Here is a 25,526-nt window from a genome sequence, read left to right on the forward strand (position 1 = left end):
TTCAATATTCACATTTTTTTTACATTTCAAAACAAAATATAGCTCTTCTCTTTAATTATAATCTTTTTTTAAAACATTAATTGCATATAACATTTTTTTAATTTATTCTATATATACTTTTTTGTATCTCTAGCACCCTTGTCTTTAACTAAGGGCTTGCAGAAAAGACAGTCATGCAAAGTAGTCATGCTGGTAAACAAAGTTACAAAAATGCATTTTTTCCCCCAATAATCTCCATGTCCATCCATTGTCTTCTCCCTGTAGGCAAGAGCCTGTCATTGCTAGTTGTCTTTCAAAATAAAAGGAAACAAAACACCTTTTTTCCCAGCACTTGGGAGGCTGTGCACTTCCCAAGAAGGAATATTTTTGTGTAGTCTTTTCCTGCAACTCCGTTTCCCAAACATTCTGTTCCCGTTTGCATGAGACATTTTTTCTGCCTTTTCTTCGCTTCCCCTATGCAGGAACGTCCTCCGAAGTTCATGATGATTTTGTTTTATCAAAATATAGATTTGTTCTCTTTGTACATGTCCTTGCTCGCTCTACTCTTAATCAATTCCTTTCTCGTTTTACCCTTTGCTTAAGGACACCCCCCCCCCCCCCCCCCGATCTTCATCTTGACTTTGACTAGCCAGTGAAGCAGCTCTTGGCAGCAAGAGGGAATAGAGAGAGAGACAGGGTAGTATGTGTTTAGGAAGTTTAGTGCCAGATTGGCAGTGTTGGAAAACGTGTTAGGGTAATCTGATTGGTCCCTTTAAGAAAAACTGTTTTCGTCACACTTACTGTGCTGCTCTTGTTGGCAGGGTTTGCCAATGTCTCTTTACTCACAGGGTGTCTGGAATTGTTTTGACTCTTTGAGTCAGTACATTGTCTCCTCGTGACTGCGTCAGTCAGACATAAGGGGAAATATTTACACAGGCACGGGATGCTAGTAGTGGCAGTTACTGGACTGATTGGTTAGCATACGGGGAAGCAGAAACCTCACTCTATAACGAATATCTCTACTAAACAACAACACGTTACAGAGGGTCATCCAGCAAGTGCATGCTAAAGGACCTTTGCTACTCCAACACAGATCTTCGTGCAAGCTCACATACATGGGAGATAAAGAGAAGTCGTTTTTCACTATTTTGTGACTTTTCCGGTTGAGCTAATGCTACATGTGGTGTACTTGTTCAGCTGCTGTTTTTTATCAATCTCAGTACAGATGAGAAGGGCAGTGTTTCACTCTGATAGAAAGTACTGGAAGACTACACAAGTGCTAAAACTTTAACAAGGGACTATTAGGGGGTTGCTGTTAAATACTGTGTATTTGTGATTCAACTAGTGTTTTTGCTTAGGTTTTTTTTTCCATTTTGGAGGTATTTTAAATGAAAAAGACAAATCCTTTGTCTCTCATGTGTTCCCTCACTTTTTTCCCCTCTTCAATGGAAAGGAATCCAAGAGTGACATCTAGAAGGTCCCTTGAATGCATAAATTTCTCTCACGTTGCACTGTTGATGGACTGAGTCAAGTTATTCCCCAGCCAACGGATGCTACAGTGTGTTAGCAGAGATGCTACATTGTTCGTTCTGTCCGGGTGAAGACAAGAGTTTTTCTTATGTTGTTGTTTTTTTTTTCTCTCCAGGAATTTGTGAAGTTGCTCAGTTGTTCAGCACTGCAGACTTGGTGCTGATTTGGTCAGTAAGCAAGATGGCGTTGATCGTGATGTCATCTGGAATGTGTAATCAGGAGTCCTGTTTTCTCCAAAAGTGTGTCAGTGCAATGCTCAGTCAGTTTGCAGAAAAAAATAAGAGGAGGAAAAAAATGAAATTAAAATCAAAAAAAGAAAAAAGGTCAGGTGGACAGTTGTCAAAAAAGTGGGGTCGACGTTTCCGAGAGGCTGCTTTGGTAAAGATGTGAGGAGCAGACCATGTGATATTTTTTATACTCATGATTAAACTCTGGTCTCTCTGGTCACCTTAAAGATCTCCGTCCATGAGGAGGCTGCTGCTAATGTGGCTCCCGCCGCAATTTTGTTTACCACTTACTGACTCCTCATAAGAGAGAAGGCGAATGCTAGAAACTTAACACTGCAAAGACAAAAACAGAAAGTCATCATTATTATGTTCAACCTATAATAAATCAAATGTAAAGAATGAAATTTGACCGTTAACATTACAAATGGTTTGTATCTAGATTGGATTATAGAACTATAAACCAATCCTCATGATATTGCAAACTAGCCAACTATGTAGATTTCCACAACACAGTTTCATAATGCTTCTGTCATTATGAACAATATAGTGAAATAATCAGGGATTACTATTACCTGACAACTGCAGTTTAACTGTGTCAGAATGAAGTGCACACATCAAAAATGCACATAGAAAGGGTTGGAACATCGATATGGTTATTCAGAAACAGACAATTATATTCATTCACAACACCACCCATTAACTCACACCAAAGCTCAAGTCCAGCTGTACGTTTACATGATTAAACTATAAATAGGGCTTTTCAACAAAGTAAAAAACAAATAAAATGTAAAAATGTACATTTGATAAAACAAATAGTTCGGAGATGGACACATACTTGATGTTGTGGACATTCTCATTCATTTGCAAAGGAATAATTTCACTTTCAGGTAAAACACTTGATACAATACTTTTGCAACAGTTTTTGCATGAAAATATGTTAAAACCAGAACATTCAGCCCATCACTTAATCCAGCTCCTCTTGTGCATTCTTCCTTTCTTTTTTCTGTCAACCTCCACTGCCTGGTTGGTGTTTTTCCAAAGTTCATCATTTGCTCTTCAAATCTATTGTAAAGCATTTGTTACATGTCTAAAAGAAGAGATGTCCTATATGGGTCCACAAATAAAGGCTTATTCTACGGGAAGGAACCACTCAGCTGTTGAACTGAATTCAACAGTTGTCACCACATTACACATCACAAATGATTTGAAAAACAATTTAAAGTTAACAGTCATGTTGCCTCCAAATCCAAACTTTTAAAAACAGTTCTAGTTTTTGTATTTTTACTGTTCACAAACCCAAAAGAGCATATGCCCTCATTACACAAAACAACATCTTTAAGGAAATAATCTGAAAGTTCTCATCAGAGAAACTTAAAATATATACAAATCAAGTTTTTTTTCTTTTATACAATCATCCTCCAGCAAAAAAACTAAATGGATTTGGCCTGTGAAGAGACCATAAGATGTTTTATTGTGATGGCCAGAATGAACCCTGAATGTCTTTTACATGGCCCAGGAAATGACGCTCCATGGGTGTTTTTCCTGTTTGGCAGGAGTCTATACGCGTGTGGTTCACCACAAATCACAGCAAGATTTTGTTTTTTTTACTTTTGAAATGACGAGACTCCCTGAAAAGGCCAAGTTCATTCACTTCTGATTCAGCTAAAGCCAAAACAGAAGAAGTTTTAAGATCTGCTTCATCTTGCATGAGTTTACTTACATTTTGTTCTCAAGTTGTTAGCTGTGACATGGAATCACAGCTGTGCAATGTAGCCTTTTTCTATGGGAAGTTGCATCTGAATGTGATTTAGAGATGTCAATAACAGTTAACGGAAAAGACACCCAACTTCAAAATACGTAAAGCCTCACATTACTCTTAAGTTACAGCCAATGAACTGCTAGATCAGCTATAAAAATCACTAATCGTGGTAATTGTGGATTTAACCCTCCCACTGTCTTTATGGGTGACCCCGCGAGGAAAGTTGACCACTGAGCAGGATTGATGGTTTATCCCTTGAGGTCCATGTGGCAGGGGTGATGTGGTGCTCACTCCTCACCCGTCACATGGACCCAAGGGATAAACCCCAACCATGGTTGAGGGTAGGAAAGTAGATCGACCGGTTAACCGAGAGCCTCGCCTTCTAGCTCAGCTCTACTGATCGGTAAAACGCCTGCATCACTGCAGACGCAGCACCAATCTGCCTGTCTTTCCCTCACTCTTGAACAAGACCCTGAGATATTTAAACTCCTCCACTTGGGGCAGGACCACAACCCTGGCCCAGAGAAGGCATTCTACTCTTTTCTGACGTGTTTGGTAATCTTGGTTAAAATTTCAAAGACAATCGAGCGAGCTTCCTGTTGAAAGCGAGAGGATGGAAGTAAAGCACGCGCTTCCTCCTCTATGTTTGTTCACTCAGAAGTTATCTTTGATTTCGAGAGAATTCCTGTCTGTCGAGGGAATGTTGGTGTATGAAACTGGTTGAGATGTAGTTTTTGTCTACACACTGCAGGACCAAACTGGTATATTCGTGATTTTTTTATTTATTTTTTTATCGCTGCATGTGGGGTCTTTTCATGTTTACAGAATCAATCAACAATTTTAAAACCCTGCCATGTGAACTGGGCCTAGGGTGTTTGGACAGGTTTTAGTGGTCTGACAACTCAGTCTGGAGGGTTTTTATTTTATTTTGGTCTAAGACCAACAGGTAAGAACCTTAACAAAGATGTTGATAAGATCTTATTATTAATCCATCGTCCTTGTTTGGGTTAAGTGCTGTAAAAGAAAAAATGTTTCTGTAAAAAAAGCTTAGCTGTATTATGCTAACATGCGCTAGTAGCTACCTACAAAATACTACAGCTGGAAGATGACTTCAAGAGCCTCAGATCTCTCTGCTTTAGCAGATCATTCAAATCCTTTACAGTTGTATCACCGTATTGCCCACCCCCTTTTTACATTTATTATAATATAATTGACTATTTTCTCACACCTATTTTATGTCTGAACTGTCAGATTTTTTTGTTCCATAGATCACCAACCCCAAAGTTGTCAAATATTTCTCACACTTTCTGACTAACACAATTGGAAACTTTTTTCAAATGCCGTTAACAATTTTTTGCTAAAACTTGCAGCCCAGTGAGTAACTGGCTTATGAACTTGTAAACCACAAACTCCAATATGACTTGGCTGGTGACATGGGGTCATAACCTTGGAATGAGGCCAAGCCTGCTCGAATTTCTCAATAACCAAGCCATGCCATTGTATGCAGTATGGAGCTAGGATTGGGACAATACTACATGTAACTTGTACAAAGTTTTGTAACTTGTAACATGTTTTGTAACTGTAACTTTTGTTTTGCGGCCTGTAATTTATATTTTGTAGCATGTAACTCACATTTTGCAACTCATAGACATTGTAAGTGCATGGCTGCATGGTGGTGCAGTGGTTAGCACTGTTGCCTCGCAGCACGAAGGTTGCAGGGTCGAAACTCGGCTGCGGCCTTTCTGCGTGGAGTTGCGTGTTCTCCCCATGCATGAGTGGGTTTCCTCTGGGTACTCCGGTTTCCCCCACAGATCACAACATGCCCTATAGGTTATAAATTGTAAGTCGCTTTGGATAAAAGCGTCTGCTAAATGAATAAACATAAACATAATTGTAGACTGAGATGTGTGTTTTGACATTTGTGATTTGAAACTTGTACACAGATTTTTTTTCTGCAAGTAACAAAATAAAAGTTTCATGTTACATACCGAAAGTTCCATGTTACAAAACTAATAGCAAGTGTTCCAAAACAAAAGTTACATATTACAAAATACAAATTACATGTTACAAAATGAAAATTACATGTTACAAAATGAAAACTATGTATTACAAAATGTGAATTACATGCTACAAAACATGTTACAAGTTACATAACTTGGTACAAGTGATTTGTAATATTGTCCTAATTCTATCTCCATAACCACTAGCCACCCTGTACCTTGTTATGCATGTTAATAAACCTCCACAATGATGCTAACACCTTTTTATCATCCTCAGAGCCATTCTGAAGTTAATACACTCTCACATGTAATCAGAAACCCCATTAATGTTAATACACATCTGAAGATCTCATCAAAGTCAAAGTTAAAGTCCCATTAATCATCATCACACACTGGTCAAATTCATCCCGGCATTTGACCCATCCCCGTGGGGAGCGGTGAGTTGCAGCAGTGGCTGCGCTCGGGAACACTTTGGTGGTTTGACTCCCCACCAATCCAACCCCAATAACCTACAAATACCAGATTTATTAAAATCATAGCATGGTTCTTATCCTATCTGACGTACACAAAATGGTACACAATACTTCAATCAGCTCAGAAAGTTTAATGAAGCGTTGAGCACAAATGTTAGTTTTGATGATGATTCCTATGATTAGTTTAACCCATCATGAACAATGAACAGAACACCATCATGCATATCATTCTTCAGGTTAAACTCATTTAAAAACCAGAGCTTCCCTACCATATAACAATAGAAGTTCAGTTTGGCATTATTCCTTGAATAGCAATAAAAGTTCACTGAATCACTTAAGAAACAAAGGTCTGCAATTTGCTTCAGACATTTTCAGACAACACTTAAAATACTGTACTTCCTTTACATGAAAACTTTGTAATAAACACAGGAATTTACAACTTTGGACTAAAAAGACAAACCCAACCAAGTCTTACTGCTTAAAATGATTGTATGATAAAAACATAACAATATAATTTTAGTCAAACAAATATTCAAGTGGTTTCATCTAAAAGGTGCATATCTAAATATTTTGGAAGCACATGGACTTAAAAAATGTGAACCAGGACTATAGATTATGCCAATTAATTTATCAAAACATGGAAAGTTTCTCCCTTTTTACCTGGAAAACCTGCTCCATGTTTATTTTTTTATTTTTGTTGTTGTTGTTGTTGTTGTTTTCATAATTGTAATCTCATTATATTTCTTCCAAACATCTCACAGGCAGTTACAATGTGACTGGATTTGAACAAATCTTGATTTAGACATTCAGAATGTCTAAATCAGAAATATAATGCAGAAATATAATTTCTAACAATAAATACAGATTATTGGACAAAAAAATGTTCAACTTTTTCTAAATCTAAACCATAGAAATTAGCTCCCACAACTTTAAAATTGGCATGAAACAAAGAGGAGAAATGACTTATGGTATAATATTTTGTACATTTTCATTAGGAACAGCCAGATTATCTGCCTTTTAAATCTGTGTACTTTTAGGTTAAAAATATATCTGAATATTTACAAGTTTTGTGCACAGAATGTTTCCCAGCATTAAATTTATGCATCGCATGTTTATTGCATATGTGAACGTGACATTATTATTATTTTTTTTTTGCTCAACTGCTAACAAAATAAATCTTGGTTATGCTAACCTACGTTACAAATTAAAGTAAAAGAAATGTAACTTGCTTAAAAGAGATTTAACTTTCAACAATATAAATAAAATCATTTTGATAAACATTTAAAACAACAACAGAAAACATGAATGGATACAAAAGCTTAGTAATGGAGTGAAAGATGTTTGCAGAGGTGTTCGTGCACCTGGTCTGTTCAAGTATTTCTACATATTTTGTTATTTATGCCAACATGCAAGTTTTAAAGGTTAGCTATCTCTACTGATTTTTAGTAAAGTGCTTTTATTAGTTTCAACATTATGAATAATTACATTCCTTCATAGCTGATGTGGTATGTGGGGTTTTTCTGAGTAGCTTTTTAAATACATTGCACTTGGATTTCTACAGATATAAAAATAAACAAATTTAGCACATATTTTTAAATTTCATGCTACTGTTTTGATAAGGTTTTTTGTTATTGGTCCATTCAGTAATTTCCTATCACCAAATAAATGATCAACACATTCTCACTCCCAGCGCGTCAAAAACAAAGGCTTGGTCAGCCACCCTCCGCGTCAGACCCCTGATGCCAAAAGTGCCCTTTTTCGTCACTTATGTGCGAAAAGGGGTTTTACCCTTTTCTAACTGCAGATCCCAATGCAGCGTAAAACTGACGCGATGGGATGTCCGCTGATGCGGCACCGAACCAGCTCATTTAACCGCACCTAAACCTTAACGTTTTGCTATTTATAACCTTGCCCTCACCCTCATCCTAACCTTAACCCTCTTGCTACCTAAAACGTTACTCTCACTGTCATCAAGCATTTGTTTCCCATGCATTCTGACTGTGAATTTTCGTATTTGCCACCCAAGGAGAATGTTAGAACATACCATCTGGCGAGGGGGAGGTTACAAATACCCTCTACCTTTAACCTCCACCTTGGTAGTTGAAACCTCCCCATCACTTTGCTTCGGTTCAAACCCGACCAATGAAGAGGCAGCTCCCGCCGTTCACTTCACAGAGCCGGCTTTTAGAGCAACCGACACATCACTAACGTGTTAGCTAGCAGGATGGTTAAGGTTAGGATAGGGGTGAGAGGAAGGTTAGATAACAAGAGGATACGGTTAGGGTGATGTACAATGAGCTTGTTTGGTGCCCTGGCTGCGGACATCCCATCACGTCAGTTTTACGCTGCATTGGGATCTGCAGTCAGAAAAGGGAAAAAACCCTTTTTGCACATAAGTGACGAAAAAGGGCACTTTTGGCATCAGGGGGTCTGACGCGGAGGGTGGCTGACCAAGCGTTTGTTTTTGACGCGCTGGGAGTGAGAATGTGTTGAAATGATGGAACGTTTAGTGTATTGATCGTCTTTGTATGAACTTCTGAGATCAATTCAGTGAGTCCAATTTTCTGAAACAGCAGCATTCCACCTTTAGCTGGTTGGCTCAGGCAGAAAAAAATTGCACTATTTGCACCTATTTTGTTTTCATTTTTAATTGAATTCAAATTGTAGAATTAGTCTTACTGCTTCCTATTAGCGAATCCAGACTAGTCCCCAAACACAACCAGACCTCCCTCATACAAAACCGTCACAATTTAGCATTTCACAGCATTTCATTTTGTTGTCATGTGAAGACTACATGAAAACACGGGAGGTGTGCATGTTTAGGAAGAGACCTGCTTGGTGGTAAACATCACTTACAGCGACACTAGTAGGTTTCATTAAAAATACCTAAAAATGAAAGCTTATATTTAAGTTTAAATGATCTGTTTCTAGTTCTTGACGTGATTTACATGATTTGTTTTTGTTTTAACATTTTTCAAATAATCCTACAACTTTGACTAAACATTATCCTTACAGGCCTGTCATGTTTTTTTTAAATATAGATGAGATAAGTACATCAGATTCTCGCAGCCACCTCCTCTTAGAAAAGGCTGAACGGATCTTTAATTTTAACTTCAGTTGCATATATGGGATTCAGCAATGAACTAAACAGAAACAACTGTTTCATTATTTATTCTACAGCTTATTATTATTTTTTCTTTAGAAAAACTCGTGACATCATTTGGCTTTACTATTTAAACTAACCACAAAAAGTCATATAATGAGATGATGATATGTTGAAACTGTGGCCTGCAGAAGCTGGGGATTTATAATATTATTAATAATAAATGATAAATCTAATGGAGATTTACTTTTCTTTTCGCTAAACGAACTTATTTTGTTTTGTGGTCATTTCTTCATTTGTAGAAGTAAGCTTATGTTTGGTCCTTAACACACGAAAATGGACATTTACCTACAAATTTAAACTTGAAAATGTTTTCTTTGTTATTACCATTGATACTATTACCTAATCAATTTATTTAATTAAAACTGTATCTTGTAATTTTATTCTTAAAGCTACGTTTTGCACTTTGCCCCATCTGCATACTCGATGCATGCATAACAAACTTTTGTATTCACAAGACTAATGGTCATTCTACAATCAAAGTTCTTTTTTCACATTATTGCTATTTCTTTGCATGTTTTTCAGTCTACTGCTCGTCTCTGTCACCCAATCACGTGAATCTTTTCAGCTACAAAATCGACGGAATAGGGGAACGACAACGACGCAGCTGCCCCGGAGTTTCGTAGGTCTCGAACGGTGGACTGGTGATAGGAGCGAGTCGCAGGGCTGACCCGGCTACTCCGGATATGTTATTGAGACTTCGCGATTTCTCATAGCCCGTTGCTTTAAGACATCATTTTAACAAACGGTAATGATTGAAGGTGTGCAAATAAAACATGAAATGTTTGGACATGTAATGACAAATGTTTAAATGCCCGGTGGTTTGTTATGATGGTAACACAAGTTTTAAAAAACAAACATGAGGTCATGAGAGAAAACAAAGATGATAAGTAAAATTGAAAATGATATTAAATGAAAAGGACATAAAGGACACATAAGGACAGACAGAGACAAGACAGACAAGACAAGACAAAACAAGAAAATGCGAGTTATGATGTGTTTGTTTTTTTCTTTCAAAAATACAAAACTTTTAGATATCAACAAAGTTAACACCAACCGTAAGCCCGTTGCATAAATCACCCAACATTTCCCAGCATCACGTTTGATGTTTGGGTGTTTTAGGCAACTATTTGGGCAAAAGTACAGACACACATTAATATTGATAATATAGAGCAGGAGTTGACCACGTGAAGTTTTACGGTAAAAGATTTAACACAAATCCCACAAATTTAAGTTGCATAGTGAATTTCACTGAGCCAACTTATGGCTTGTTTTTACACTTCAAATGGCCAACATGGAACTGTTCTGTCAGCAACATTTAAAAGAGCCTATCCTCGGGTAAAATCACGCCGTTCTGAGATCAGTTTAGTTACAGTGGGAAATGACACAGGATAAAACGGGTCAATTATTACTGAATCCAGCTGTGCAGGCGCACCAGTTTAGATGAGACCTTATAGTTATGCCCTTTGTGTCCTCCTTTCCCGCTGTATTTTTCATTTATTTATTTGGTGGGAAACATGCAAATATTAGGTTTGGCCAGTAGGGGGCAGCCCACAGTGCTGATGGAGTGTTGTTGTATCACTGAAACACACCATTGGTAGGTACATCGCTCTACCAATTAACAGCTAACACACATGATGGGTGGAGCTTTTCAGTCTTAATAAAAATTACATTTATCTATCTAAAATCCAAACTAAATTTACAAAAAAATAAATAAACCCCAACCATCACATGATCACGAACAGACAACAAGGAACTCTACAATATGACTCCCTTTGTGTCTTCCTGTAAAAAAAGGGATAAACGATAAATAAAAGGAGGGCCAGCTTCGCTCTGGATAACACATCGTTTTCATCAACCATAAATAAAAACCTTAGTTTTTTTTTACTCAGGTGCATTAGCCAGATGGTCCCTTGGTAAAATATTCATGATGCATTTTCTGCAGCCTCCAAAGCTTGATGTCAAACAGGGGTTTTAGGAAAGCTTTCTGCCAAATCTGTGGTGTTGCTTCATCCTCAGTTTCAAACTATGTTTGAAGCTAATTTGACTGGATCAAGTTAAAGCTGTAAATATGCAGGAGAAATTAGGAAAATGGCTTCAAAAAGATCAACATGGTATGACTGACCCAGGAAAACGTTTGTTATATGTTTATGGAAATTGTTTGTTGCAATAACCATTTAATGGGTTAACATTTGAGTGGCTGTCATGGAGGAGCCTAGAGAATGAAAATGTGTTTGTGTGGGTTTTTTAACTAAAAGTATGATTGCAAACAGCAAAGCCACCATCAACATTTCTTTTCAAATTTAAATTCTGTTACTACTAATTACATTTATTGTTTTTGTGGCCAAATGAATTAGGATTTAGATCTAAACAAAACTCTACATCTTCTGAATTATAAGTAGCTTCCTGTGCAAAAAAAAACCCAAACTTGTTTTAAAGAAAAGCAGATTTATCTTTAAAATACATAAAGCTACAATAAGTAACTTTTTATTTATTGATTTAATTATTTAGAGAATAAATGTGTTATATAATAATTGTTATGTTTATTTATGTAATTATATATCAATTCAGTTGCCACCACCTTAGATAATGCAACAAAGGGAAGGAGATGCGCTTAGGGATCAATACAGGAGATTTGCTGAGGAAGGCACTAATCCTGTTAAAGAGGTATAGTCAAAAATGACCAAAATTCAACAGGGTCAATCAATTCCTTCATCTGTGTACAGTTTTTAATAAAAATTTAAAAAAAGAAAGTTTAAATGTGAAATAGAAAGAAAATGGATGTAAGGATTTGAAGCTGGAACAGGTGTGTTGGCCTTTAACAATTAGAAAATACCTTTTTGGGGAGACGACACACAAAAATTAGCATGCAGCATGCAAAGTGGAGCGTTAAACAAAAAAAGAAGTATACACACATTTTACTAGATAAATACTACAATCTACATAGAAGATGAAATGGTTTTATGACTAATTAATTTGTAAACCCTATTTTCCCAAGTTTCATTGACAGAAAAGTTTGGCAGTGGTACAATAATGAACATATCAGGAAGCATGCAGCTGTGCCCGCCAAAAGCTGGTTTCTGCTGCTAGTTCCAGGTCAACAGAATGATGTTAGCTAAAAAAAAGTTAGCTGAACAATATTTTTAAAAGGAAACGTTTATTTTGGGTTGTAGCAATTGTTCTGTTTCACTTGCAGTAGTCATCTAGGTCAAAATGTTCACTGTAGAAAGAACTGCGAGGTTCAGCAAAGAGGCAAATAAGGGCCTTTGTTTTTTTTTGGTGCAACTACAGCTGCATGCTGAAAGTTAAAGTTTCGTGAATAGTGGTGCATCGGTCTTCTGCCTAGAAAATTAACCCAGGAAAAGTAAATGATGACCTATGGTAATAAAGAACATCAGTGGACCTTTTGTCTATTGTCATTTACTCTTCTAATGTCGCCCTATCTCATATCACACACACACACACACACACACACACACACACACACACACACACACACACGCACACACGCACACACACACACACACACACACACACTCACACTCACACTCACACACACACATTTTCAACTAAATGACTAACAGGGACAAAAGGTTTTTACACTAATTCTATCAGCCAGTGTATGTGGGGCCAAACGTGACACATTTTAATGATTAAATGAAACATTAAATTATTTAAATTTAATTAAAATCAGAAAAAAATATCAGGCAAATTTTCTTTGTATATAAATTCATAAATGTGCCATAAATAAAATCATTTATAGTTTTTTTTATTCATTTAATTCTTTGTCATTGTTTCTATCATCATGTATTTATTTTAACTGTCAACGCTGGGTGGGGCTAACCCTAAAAACAGCAGCATGGTGGCTCTGTTTATGGAGGATTTCTGTCAGGTTGATGGGATATCAGAAACCTAACAGAGACAACAATGGTTACGTATTGTAATCCCAGATTCTATGAGAAAAGGCTTTGCCTGTTTGGGTAGCATCACTTTCTTAACCAATCACTTGAGTAGGTAAAGGAGGATTGCTTACTCAATCCATTCCAGCCTTAAAGGGCAAAGCCTTTACGAAATTCATCTGAATTGTCATTTGCTGACCTTGAATCTGAGGTAAAGCTGATAAACTAAATTATGTGATATTTTGTTAAAATGTTACCCGTAGAACATCTTTAGATGACGTACTTCTGCACTTCTGAAGTGTGTTAAGACGGGAGTACACTGCGATTATTTTAACCGTTTTAAGACGATTTTCCTCTTGTGCAAGAATTTTTGAGCGAGTTTTGCATTGTGCGTCAAAGGGGGTAAAAAGAAGTGATTAACATCTCTCGACCAGTTCCTGATCATTAATTGTACGGTCGCACAACTATCAAATGTTTGATTTTTTTGCTTGTCCCCTGTGAGGGTATTGCAATGCCATCCATTATCTGAACCCACGTGTCCCTGTTGAGTCGCGAGGGGCTGGTGTCTATTTCCAGCAGTCAACGGGCAAACAGGCGGGGTACACCCTGGACAGGTTGCCATCGCAGGACAACACAAGACAAACAACCAAGCACACACACACTCACACCTAAGGAAAATTTAGGCAGACCAATTAACCTGAAAGTCATGTTTTTGGACTGTGGAGGGAAGCCAGAGTGCCCTGAGAGAACCCATGCATACACAGGGAAAACATGGTAATGTTTTGTGTAAACGGTTTATGTTTCTAGAGAGACATTGAGCTGGCTTTGCACCAGAGCTGCAACGGAAAGAAATAGCGTCGGCTCAGAATGGTGCTCATTTGAAACGGCTTTGATACCAACTCTGGACAAATTAAACATTGTCTTTTCCTTTTGACATGAGCAGATAGAAGTGTTTAAGTCCTTTATTTTACTGGGCAGCTATAGCTCGGGAGGTAGAACAGGTTGTCCAGTAATCAGAAGGTTGCAAGTTTTTCTCTGCTCCGGCCAGAGAATGCTGCTGTTGTGTCCTTGGGCAAGACACTTAACCCACCTTGCCTGCTGGAGGTGGTCGGTGAGACTGGTGGTACCTGTGCTTGGAAAGTGTGCCCCAAGGCAGCTGTGACTACACTGTAGCTCATCACTACAGTGTGTGAATGTGTGTGTGAATGGATGAATGATACACTGTAGTATAAAACACTTGGAAGTCCTCTGACTCAGAAAGGCGCTATGCAAGTGTGGGCCATTTATCATTTATTTTGAAAAAAGATGTATTTGATTCTTCTTCTTCATCTTTGAAGTTATATGGCAGATGTTGTTTGTTGCTATAATTGGCCCTAGTGCAGTTCAATTGCGTGTGGAGGCGGTTTGAAAGACAACCGTAGACTCCGCCCCACGACTGAGCTCTGTCTGGTTCTGGTTCCAGATGTAGAACGACTACGGAAATTCCGGTCAGCAACTATTTCATCTGTTAAGTTTAAAACCTCCCTCGCCACCTTACTAGAAATGTTTGTTAATAAACAACACATTGAAACACTTATTTAATGCTTTATTTTGTATTGAATTGTGTCACTTTTGGCCCTCCCTCCATATTGATGCAGTCACATATCTTCAAAAGTAACATTTCTTATAAAAATGATTCTCTTAGGTCTTGGTTTTTTTTTTTTTGTGTGTAATTGGTGTCTTCTACATTCTAAACGGTGTGAAGCCTGGTCGCCATTTAGACTAAAAGCAATGAGGTAATAAGGTAAAGGTTTGAAATGTTTGTCAAACAAGAAGAAAAGAAGGTCCTTGACTCTGATGGAGAATAATGAGGATTTTTACTCTTTTTTTTACCTACTTTGAAGTCAAATTTGGGGAGGTTTTGGTTTGCTTTTGCCAACAAATGAAAGGAAATCCTTTAAAAAGCCATTAAAGAGACAGAAAATAATAAAAGTCTAGTTCATAAAGTTGAACAGCCACTGCAGGTTGTCTGCTCTTCTCCTCTCTCGACTAGCTAGTGTGTTTAAAACATCCACAGGAGGTTTGCTGCACTGAGAGTTCCTGCCAGGGGAGATGTTGAGCCCTGCTGTCACTGTATTCAGTGATGACATAATTTCAGCACCAAGTCACACTTAATTTACACTACGGAGGGTGCGTGTACCTACCCAGAGTCAGACTTTAGTTACACTTGCACTGCAATGGCGGCCTGGGGATGGGATGAAGAATGAGTGTTAATCACAGAAGGAGAAGGTTTTGCAGAGGGAAGACACAGAGAAGCAGGGAGGGAGTAGGTAGCAAACATTGTGGCCAGATTGTTTACCAATGAAAGGATGTTGTATGTAGAGACGTGCCGTTATTTATCAAAGTCTGTATTATACCCTAAACGTGTGCTGGATTCACAGGAAGAGCTGCCAGCTCAGACTGTGCCCTAGGAGTGGACACATACAGTATCATTCCTACATTAAATCAATTGCCTGTTAAAGCTAGCGGGATCTCCTGTTACTCATAATTAGATGTATTGATCTCTTCATAACCAGACTGAGGCCACAGCGTGTGCTTACGGCACACGCAGAGCCTGTCATGTCTTCTAGAAAAACTAGATGACATGTCCCTCATCGTCTCTTAGAAGTATGTAGGTCACAGAGACCTGTGGAGTTTTGGCTGTTTTATTTAAAGTCCACTTCATAATTTATATCTGCTTATTACACACGCGCGTGGATAATTATATACAGTGCTGAGAAAAGGTAATGGCCCCCTTAAAGAGTTTTTTCATGAGGTTCCTGTTTTATAAAAATAGGTAGAGCTGTTGATTGTTTTCATGACAAATCAAGAGTTTTTTCCCCTTAATTATCTGGATAAAGTTTATGATTGAAAAATCTTCAGGTCTGTAAAAAGTATTTGACCCTTTACACATCTCTTAGTTTTGTTTTTGTTGTCCCTGAAATGTTTCAGATCAGCAAACAAACTGTAACATCAGACTTAAATAGAGTAAATATAAAATGTACCTTTGAGATGATGATTTCCTTTATGAAAGAAAAAAATTATCCAACACCAACTGTTTCTAAGAGACAAAGTAATTGGCAATAAAGCATCTCTGTGATTGTTAAGTTAAAAACTTGACCAGTTTCATATTCAACACCACTCTGCAGCCCTCTGCTGACCAGGACCGCTCTAAATAGTTTTATGAAGCGGGTAGGTGTCCTAGGGGGCGCTCTTTACCTGCTTTAGCTGTAAGCTGTAATGCTAGCGGTTAGCATTGTCAGTTCCTTGTTAGCTCTAGCTACAGCAGGCTGCAGCAGGGTTGTTTACGACAGTTTTAAAGTTGCTGTCCACATTATTTCTCTTTTTTGATGGCACCATCTAGAGGCTGACAAGAATATCACACAAAGACATTTAATTTCTGTAATTGCAACCGAAAGCAACGCCTCTCGTCCATGAACGCGATCTTCTAGCAAAAAAAACTGAGCTAAAACAAACTGTTTCACTATTTTTTGCTCGTGTTGTGATGTGTTTTCATATGCTTATATTTTAAAGACTTACTTGTCCATGAGAAAGGTCGCCAACCAGCATCAATTGAGGTACGTCCTTAAACACCCAAGCACACTCTGTGATTGGCGTCTGTGAGCAGTAGTCTAACGCTATTGGTTAGTGCTGACCGACATGCAGTTCATATTGCATTGAGCTCTAAGGGACAGGGGGCAGGCTTATCAAAAGAAAATGGATGTATTTCCTAAATAATATCACAGTACATGACAGGAAAATCACTTTTGTGGTTTTCTGAAAAATCATACACAATTCCTGAAAGGGGAAAAGTTAAAGTCCCATTAGTCATCATCACACACTGGTGAAATTCATCTCTGCATTTGACCCATCCCAGTGGGGAGCGGTGAGCTTCAGCTGTGGCTGTGCTCAGGAATCATTTGGTGGACTACGGACAGCAACTTTAAAGAGCAAGTCACCTTTTACAAGAAGCATACTTCACTCCCACTTCATGTTTGAAAAATGCAACAAATGCTGTTGCCTAGCAGACCGAGAGGGTGGAGCCACTAACAAATACACACACTCACGACATTGTGACATCATAATGTACCAGTTTACATCATAGCATACCTCTTAGCCAATAGCAGTGGCAGATTTAAATTCAAATGCAGTAAAGAGTTTTTACCTGACAACGGCACAACACTGACAGTTTCAGGCAGAAAATTTAAATTTTAACTAAAATGCACTAAAGTGCTAAACTATTGACTACACGTGTTTGCAACACGATTAGACATGCATTTATATAGTTTATCAGAAAAAAATAGTTGATTTGGGGGTGACTTGCTCTTTAAAGATTGAATAAAGAACAGGGATGCTATAGCGACATCTAGTGTTAAGAGGTGGTACTGCAACAACAGAAAACATTTTCCAGCCATTGGGATGTTGGTTCACTGCTAATACTTGAAGTGACCAGCCAGCACCATGTCCAGTGACAAATCGTACAGGGTAAGGACTCATTTCTACTAATATGTTTATTTTACAACAATATTTACTTTTAGAACATCTTCTGGGCTAAGAATCAGCTGATTGACTTAATGAATCCACCATTTTACACCGGCCCAGCCTCGCCTTGTCAAGTGGACTTTTCACTGCAATGACGCCCCCTATTGATTGGTAGATGTAAACATAAACCCAAATTAAACATAAACCTAAATATAGCTTTTATAGGAGAAATTCTACATTCATTCTGCACGCCTCTAAATGCCCCTTGGAGGTATTACTTTTAAAAATATATAGCTTTTTATGAAAATTTTCCATATTCCACCTTTAATTCAGGGCTACTGAGACACGCATCTGACTCTCCTCATATGCTCTCATGCACCTCCAATATCACACACTGAAGAATCAGAAATGCCTTTTTATTGGGACACATCTTCTAGAATGTTCATCTTTCATTTCACAGAATATTTTACTATAATCTAATCAGCAGGTAAATACGAGACAGTCCTTTGTGCTCCTTTTGGTCAGCTGTGTTTTGACCTAGACCACAACAAAGTGAGTTTTAGAAGCTTTGTTCTACAACAGGACATGATGTGTTTCTCTTTCAGATCTTTTAGCCTACTTCATGTTGTCAGGCAGGTTCCAGGTCCGGGTTCGACTGGTGGAACTGAACTCGGCTTTATAAATAAGGAGATTATTTAAAGTTAATTCATCATTTAAAAAGGAAGGAAATACTATTTTTCACACAGGGGCCAGATTGGTTTGGATAGCTTTTTTTCTCTCTTTAATAAATGAAACAATCATTTTTAAACAATGTTTCCCAGGTTATGTAACATATTTTGTATTTGTTAGTTGATCTGAAACCTTTAAATACGACAAAAGATGTATAAAGCAAAACAGGAAAAAAATCTGTAGTGGAGCAAATGTGATTTCATAGCACTGTAGATGGTGATCCTTCTGCGAGGTAAAGCTCTGGCTCAGACTGAATATTTGCAGAGTTTTGTAATGAAATGACAAAAAGACAGTTATCAACACAACAAAGCATGCATGTGACAAGGACTGACAAGTGTAACTAAATAAGACACGTTTCTTTAGGTTTGTCCAGCTTCACATAGAAATGGATGTAAATGTGAAAAAATATGGTTTCATAATAAAACTTTTCTTTTTAAATAAATGTGAGTTTAATGGTAAACAATAGACCTATTTGACATCAGACATTTTCAGTTGAAAGAGCAGGGATGTGTTTTGTGCACTGATGAGCGCTGCATTCCGCTTCTGCAGTAAAACCCTAATGTGCGTGCCTTCTAAATGGAATGCAGCCCTTACACCTGTCCTTTCCCTCAGTTTTTAAATTCAAAATGTCTGTTGTGATTGAGGATTAGTGTTGTGGGATGGAATGTGGATGAACAGTAACTTTTTGGTGTTTTTTACATAATTGAATGTGTGTTTTTTATTATAGGAATAAGTAAAAAAAACTGTGAGAATTAGAAAAACCTTTCTTATGGTTCTATATTAAGAACACATATACAATATTTGCATTAAATTAACCCTTTTTGGCAATTGTGTCCCTGAGATGAAATCCTCACCAGAATTTGCACAACATTTCTGTTTTGTTCTGATTTTTATCAAATAAAACTGATAAAAATAAAAATAAAAAACAGGAAGAACACAGAGGAAGTCAAAGCCCAAAACAGCACAAAGCTGAAACATAAAAATAAAAGAGACCGCAAACAACAGCAAAATATAGTAAGTTCAAATAAGTATAAATTCAATCTACACAATAAATTCACTAATAATAATAATAATAATAATAATAATAATAATAATAATAATAATAATAATGAACACAATGTCACTTCACACAAATGTTGGATGAAAAATCCACTGGTTAGATACAAAGAAAATAAATAAGCACAAAACTAACTACAAAATTGAAAAAAAAAAGAAAGAACTTGAACACAAGAGTTAGTAGAGAGAGTGGAGGAAGTAAAGAGGTCCTTGGTGAAGGTCTGGAGGAGTGAGGAGCGACCCTCATGGGGTGGTTAACTGTTCACCTGTTATGAGCCATGCATGTAGCGCTGAGTGCACAAGAGGTCAAATGGACACTTATAATAATTACAGTATTAATAAAAAAAGACACAAAGAAGCTGAGAAAATAACTGGGCAAAGACATCTAATCACAGGAAATGAAAGCCACAAATAAAGCACACTTATGATTTTAGGACGAGAATCCCCCTTTAAAGACAACAGGAAAGACTTGTTTGATCAGCTTTAGATTTACATCAGCTATTAAATTTAAATGTTTGAATTGCCACATTTTCTACAATACTGTGCAAAAGTCTTGAGTCGTCCCTCATTCTTTATACTTATGCATCCAAAGAGGCTTTTGGGAGGGCTCTCAAAAGTTCCTGTAGCACTTCAGCTGCATTTTTAGTCAAGTGCTTAAAGACCAGCATCAACTGGGGTGGGATTAATCCATCCATTCATTGTCTGAACCCGCTTTGTCCACGTAGGGTTGCAGGGGGACTGGTGCCTATCTCCAGTGGTCAATGGGCAATCAGGCGGGGTACACCTTGGACAGAGGTGATGGACAGCCAGTCCATCACAGGGGTGGGATTAATATTATTCATTAATTTCTTGGATTTGAAGTGATAAATGGCCAACTAAGCTATTGGCAGTCATGCTAGAAAAAAGTCCTGGCATACTGAGAGGTAAAGTTTTTAAGTGATGCATGGTACCACCCCACTTAAAGCTCTGAATCTATCAGTCATGCAAGAATAAAACATATGTAAACGTATGAGAGGAACCAGTGTTGTGTCAACAGTTAACAGGCAGATTTCTAAATGACAGATTTTAATTGGTTGTTCAAACATTTTGTTACCAACATTCTGTCACAAAGTGTTCTTATTCCTTTAGTTAAACCTATTAAAATCAAAGCAATAACACAGTTAGGCTAATAAAATGGTATTTTAGCACAAACAAGATGATTTCCAGTTCATCTTAAAGGGATACCTTGCAACATTTTCATATTTCTAAATTATTTTCTTGAGCCAGTATGTGCTAAAATGATCCTTTACAGGGTTAATGAAAGACCACCCAGCTCCTATCACCCCCCCGTGGCTAGAATATTCCACCTGAAACTTCAGAGTTGCTGGTCCGGGCTGTAGGGACTTGGCATACCTGGCACTGCAGTCTGGTTCTAGCATGTGTCGTGCTGGTTTTAGATCATGAACACCAGTGGCGGTTCTACATGGAATTACTCCCCGGGCGAGGCCCCCTTTGAGCGCCCCCCCCCAACCGCCCCCACCACCACCACACCGCCCCACCTGCACGAACACACGTTTTCTACAAACAGGCATGTTTTATTAGAACGACTATTGAACATTCATTTTTCTAAGTTGCACATATTTATATTAATTACTATGAAGTTGTCAGAATGTAAAGCAATATACATTATATACTGTATCAAAATATATAGAATCAAATATACAAAAACAACTAAACTAACTAAATATTAAGAATATATGCACATAATATATAATAAATATTCTAAATAGCAAAAATATTTAACACATAACAAACTAAAGATAATCACTACAGCACTGCACTTAGAACAGAAAACACAAACTAAAATTAAAACCTATCCTTGATGCAAAGTCATCAATAATGTCATCATATGAAATCTGCTCCCCTACTGAGTGATTGATACTAATCAGAGCCAGGTGAGTGAGCCGCCCCTGAAACATAGGTGACCTCAGGTATGACTTGATCAAGTTTTGAAAAGCTCCTCTCAGCTTGAGCCACAGAGACTGGCAGAGCAGTCCAAAAGTTGGGGTAGATCTCCAATAGATCTTTATCATGATCCATAATATTTTAGAATTGCCTCTGAAATTGTAATTTAAACTGACATAAAAAAACTGTAGACTACCAAAAATGCCAACTTTTACAGAACAAATCATGTAAAAAATAATCAGTGCAGCCATCTGCAATAAATAAACAGGATAGTTAGTGGTGACTGGGGAGTTTTCTTCTGCTTGTAGAGTTGTTTTATTTATTATTATGTGAACATGATCAACATGTGTTTGTTGTTGTTCAGGCAGGCCACAGGCTGCAGCGAGCATTTAACAAATCCTAGTTTGAATCAGTTAAAAACGATTCAAGGAATTTTTTCGAACCATTTGAATATTCGTTTCAATATTTCAGCCCTATTAGCTCTGTTAGCAATTAGTTGACCAAATTTAACCGTTAAAATCCCAGTTAACTGGTTCAAAAAATTGAAAACATGCATCATGAGAGCGAACATACCTTTATCTTTCTCCTCTTTTTTCTTTTTTTTTTCCTGAATCGGGCACCTGGTGGTTTTAGCCTTTTTATGTTCATCTCTTCTGTTTGGCTCTTGACTCAATAAGTTTCCTTTAGTCAGGACTAAACAATTTGACCTTGATGGGGGGGTGAACACAAAATCGTTTTGTTTTTCCTTTTTTTATTTGGCCATTTCACACAATTCAGAAACACCTGAAAGAATGATAGGCCTGTGTTTATGATATTATGAATGAAATATGGAAGAACATCAAGATGTGAACGACTTTAGCCATGTTGATACAGTTGATTCAGCCCCTAGCTCATTTCATTTGGACCCACCCAGAGGTGAATTCCCCCGCCGCACCCCTCCCCTTCCTGTTCTCCATACACACACACACGGTGCACGGAGCCCTGCAGCTGCAGGGGGCGCCAACTTGCTGTTTCCAATCCAGACACTGTCATATGACAGATAATAGAAAACCTCGGTGCGGCGCAGGTTTCTTTTTTCTTTTTTTTTTTACTCAGCGCTTGTGCGCCCCTTTTGTGTCATGAAAAAATGCCGCCCCGGGCAACTGCCCTGTCTGCCCGTGCCTAAAACCGCTACTGATGAACACAGCTGATTTGTTTAATTTAGTGATGAATCACTCCTGTAGACACCACTTCTCACAGGTTTTGCTTTCAGATCTAAATAATGGACACTAGGGGGTGCTAAAAGCAAGCCAAAACTGCATAGTTCCCCTGAAAACTGGATATACAGTCAGTGGTCAGCTGTTGCATCTCTCAGGCTCTGTTGCAGAAAATGTTTTATTATTTCTTAAACACATGATTTTCTAATACTTTTCTGGTGATCTCTTTAGGCACAAAGTGCACAATATACAAGAGTTGGACAAAAAGACTGAAAAGTCTTGATCAACATCACTTAAAAACATAATTAGTGAAATAACGTCTCACTTGCTTGGCTGTAGCTGTTGGGAACAAATTGCAAACAGCATTTGCGAGGGAGTTTCAAAAGTGTCTCAAAACATTCACAAAGGTTCTCGATCACTTCACAAGTTGCAAGTCTGGCTTTGTTTCTCAGGAATTTTGAGCATGTTTGCAGAATAGTCATGGTCAGCCATGAGTGTCTGGAGCGCGTTATCGTTTTGTTTCTTCACATCAGAAAGTGCAAGAAAGGTTGAGACCATAGGCACTGGCCACCAAAAATAAAATAAACCAGACTAAATTAAAACAAACTGAGACTAAGCTGCAACAACTCCACTTGTGGTCAATTTAACTAAAAACAAACAATGCATGAGGGTTGTAACTTGTTTGTGAATTCATTATATTGCTCGCGTGATCTGACCCTATGTGAAACATTCTGCAAAAGCATCATGGGTACCTAGTGTGGTTATACTGATGATCTGTTGCTGTTTGGTAAGCAGCTGCAGCCAAGTGAGCTCCCATGAGTACAAAGACATGTGGTGAGGGAGGGGGTTAAAACTTCTGCACAGTACTGCACATGTGGCCATTGCTCATTATTTTACATCTTTAACAGATTCCCTTTCTGTCAAAGGTTTGCACACAAACAACCTTATCATCAAAACCTATAGAATCAGATTTCAGATCAAAAGAGAATCAGATCAAATGTCTCCAGTGTTTACCGTGAGCAGCAAACCCAATCGCTTCCTGCAGTGCTCAAGTTTCAAGCGTTTAAAAGAAACAAAGGCCATTAAAGGTCCCCAAACTAAAGGTGCTAATTAGCATGTACCATTTGCCTTTAACTTGCCTTAAGTGGCACCTTAATTACCCCAGTGATTATTTTCCTCAATGCACTCCTGATTTGCTTTAAAGGGGGATTTTTTGCGTCACTTAAATTGCAGTTTGCACATGTAAAACTGTAGCAATGTTGGCGACCTTTGGGTGAAAAGCTCGGATTAGCTCAAGGCTTGCTTACCTTCGACTGCATGAAGCCCCTTTTTAGTCAAACCTGTCATAGTGTTTGTCTGTCTGGTCAGTAAGTGTGTTAGGATGATTCAGTCACCAAGTGCAGCTTTAATGAATCTTTCTGCACTCTGGAGGACAAATATGTCAAATATCCAGAGCTTTGGACTACACTAGGGACTGAAATCACAGTTGTGTGGTCCAGGGATAGTGTTTCAGATCTGTCACACGCTCAGAGGACATTTTATACATCAGCTCTACAATATTTGAACAGATTTATAAGTTTGCTGTAAAAGTCTGCACAAAAATGCAAAATACCTGTTTGTTCTCAGCGTGTCATGGCTCCAAAAATAGTATCCCTAGACACAAATGAGTCCACTAACCCCAGTAACCTTAAACCTTAGGGAAATATCTTTATCATTCATCAAACGCTTGTGAAACAATCAGCCAAATTATTTCAGTCAAATAAATGTGGATGCATGTGTGGGACTAAAGGGAGATTTAAGACAATTAAAGTGTGTGTGGACATTTTCCAGAACAGCCTCAGTTTGTCAAAATTAACTTTTACATCCTATCTGAAGGACGAGCTACTGTTAACGTGAGCTTGAACTGGAAGTGCTACTGGTTTTATGAATAACCTTAGACTTTTATGAAAGGAACAATGTAATGTAACACTGACAGTTTTATAAAACAACCTTATATAATCTGTGGTGAAAGTAACAAGAAAGGTGTTCAGCTTGGCTGTGTTAGTAGGAATAAGCTGCACAGGCCTCTTACTGTGAAGGTTTTTTTGGGAAATGATGTCATGATTTGGTTTAATTGACAATGTGAGAGTAATAAATATAAAAATCTGACTTGTTAGAGGCAATTTCCTTGTATTTTAGCAGTTCTGTCACGTGTGTGCCCGCTAAAGCCTGATTTATCCGTCTGCGTCGGTGCGGAGACACCACAGGGCTCCCCGACAGACTCACAGAGGGTGACGGAGACATGCCCAAAATTTTAAACATCCGTCAAAAGTGACAGAGACCGCAAGCTTGTGATTGGTCAGGACGCCACTTCCTGTACATCCAGTACAGCACAGCTGTAGCTACGTTAAAAACTAAACAGATATTTTGCGGCAGACCCAGAACAGATTGAAGAACGCATTGCGGAAGAAGTCCAAAAACATTAACATTTATTCACCCGTGAGTGAGGGAGTAAAAAATACGAGCAAACGTGGACAGAAACGACGGGAAATGTGGGTTTAGAGGTGGCGATCGCATGAAGAGGTGGAGGACAAGGAAGGACGAATTTGGCCGTGTTATAAAGTCTCTGAAATATATAAACACATCAGTAAATACACTATCAGAGACCGGATACACGAGTGTTATGATGGCAGGATACCAGAACAGCGCTACGCCCCCTGTTGTCCTGGTGAGGAATTGCTTTGCAACACTTCGCTGCTTGAACAGAAGTTCGAATGTGAAAACCTTTCAGACACTCCATGTGCGTCTTTCCATTGCAGAGCTCACGAAGAAGTATAAATCAGGCTCAAGAGCCCTGCAAGGAATCTGTGATAAATGTGAGAAAAACACATGAATACATCTTTTTTTTATTGCTAAGCACGCCCCCAGCCCCGTAGAGCTCCATGAACTACGAAACTGAGCGCCGACCAGAACTAACCAATAGTGTTAGACTTCCACTTAAATGCCTCAAATTTAAGGAATACCTCGGCTGACGCGGAGTTGATGAACTTTTCACGCACAAGTAAGTCTCTAAAATATAAATTTATGAGAAC

The 25,526-nt window shown here is 38.1% G+C and overlaps 1 protein-coding gene across 4 annotated transcripts in view; it reads right to left on the reverse strand.

The window, feature by feature from the left end:
* Nucleotides 1-1,851: 1,851 nt before the first annotated feature.
* Nucleotides 1,852-25,526, reverse strand: part of kcnc3b (potassium voltage-gated channel, Shaw-related subfamily, member 3b) — a 72,070-nt gene continuing 48,395 nt past the window's right edge. For 2 of the 4 annotated variants that reach the window (XM_070545578.1, XM_015963319.3), the window contains one exon: nt 9,556-9,854. In XM_070545578.1, coding sequence (XP_070401679.1) covers nt 9,700-9,854 — 155 coding nt within the window. In that variant the 3' untranslated portion in view covers nt 9,556-9,699. Of the gene's footprint in view, nt 2,070-9,555; nt 9,855-25,526 lie in introns of those variants that run through there. The other 2 variants (XM_070545581.1, XM_070545580.1) reach the window with 2 other exon arrangements.

The sequence above is a fragment of the Nothobranchius furzeri genome, chromosome 16, assembly GCF_043380555.1.
Source record: "Nothobranchius furzeri strain GRZ-AD chromosome 16, NfurGRZ-RIMD1, whole genome shotgun sequence".
NCBI classification, from domain to species: domain Eukaryota; kingdom Metazoa; phylum Chordata; class Actinopteri; order Cyprinodontiformes; family Nothobranchiidae; genus Nothobranchius; species Nothobranchius furzeri.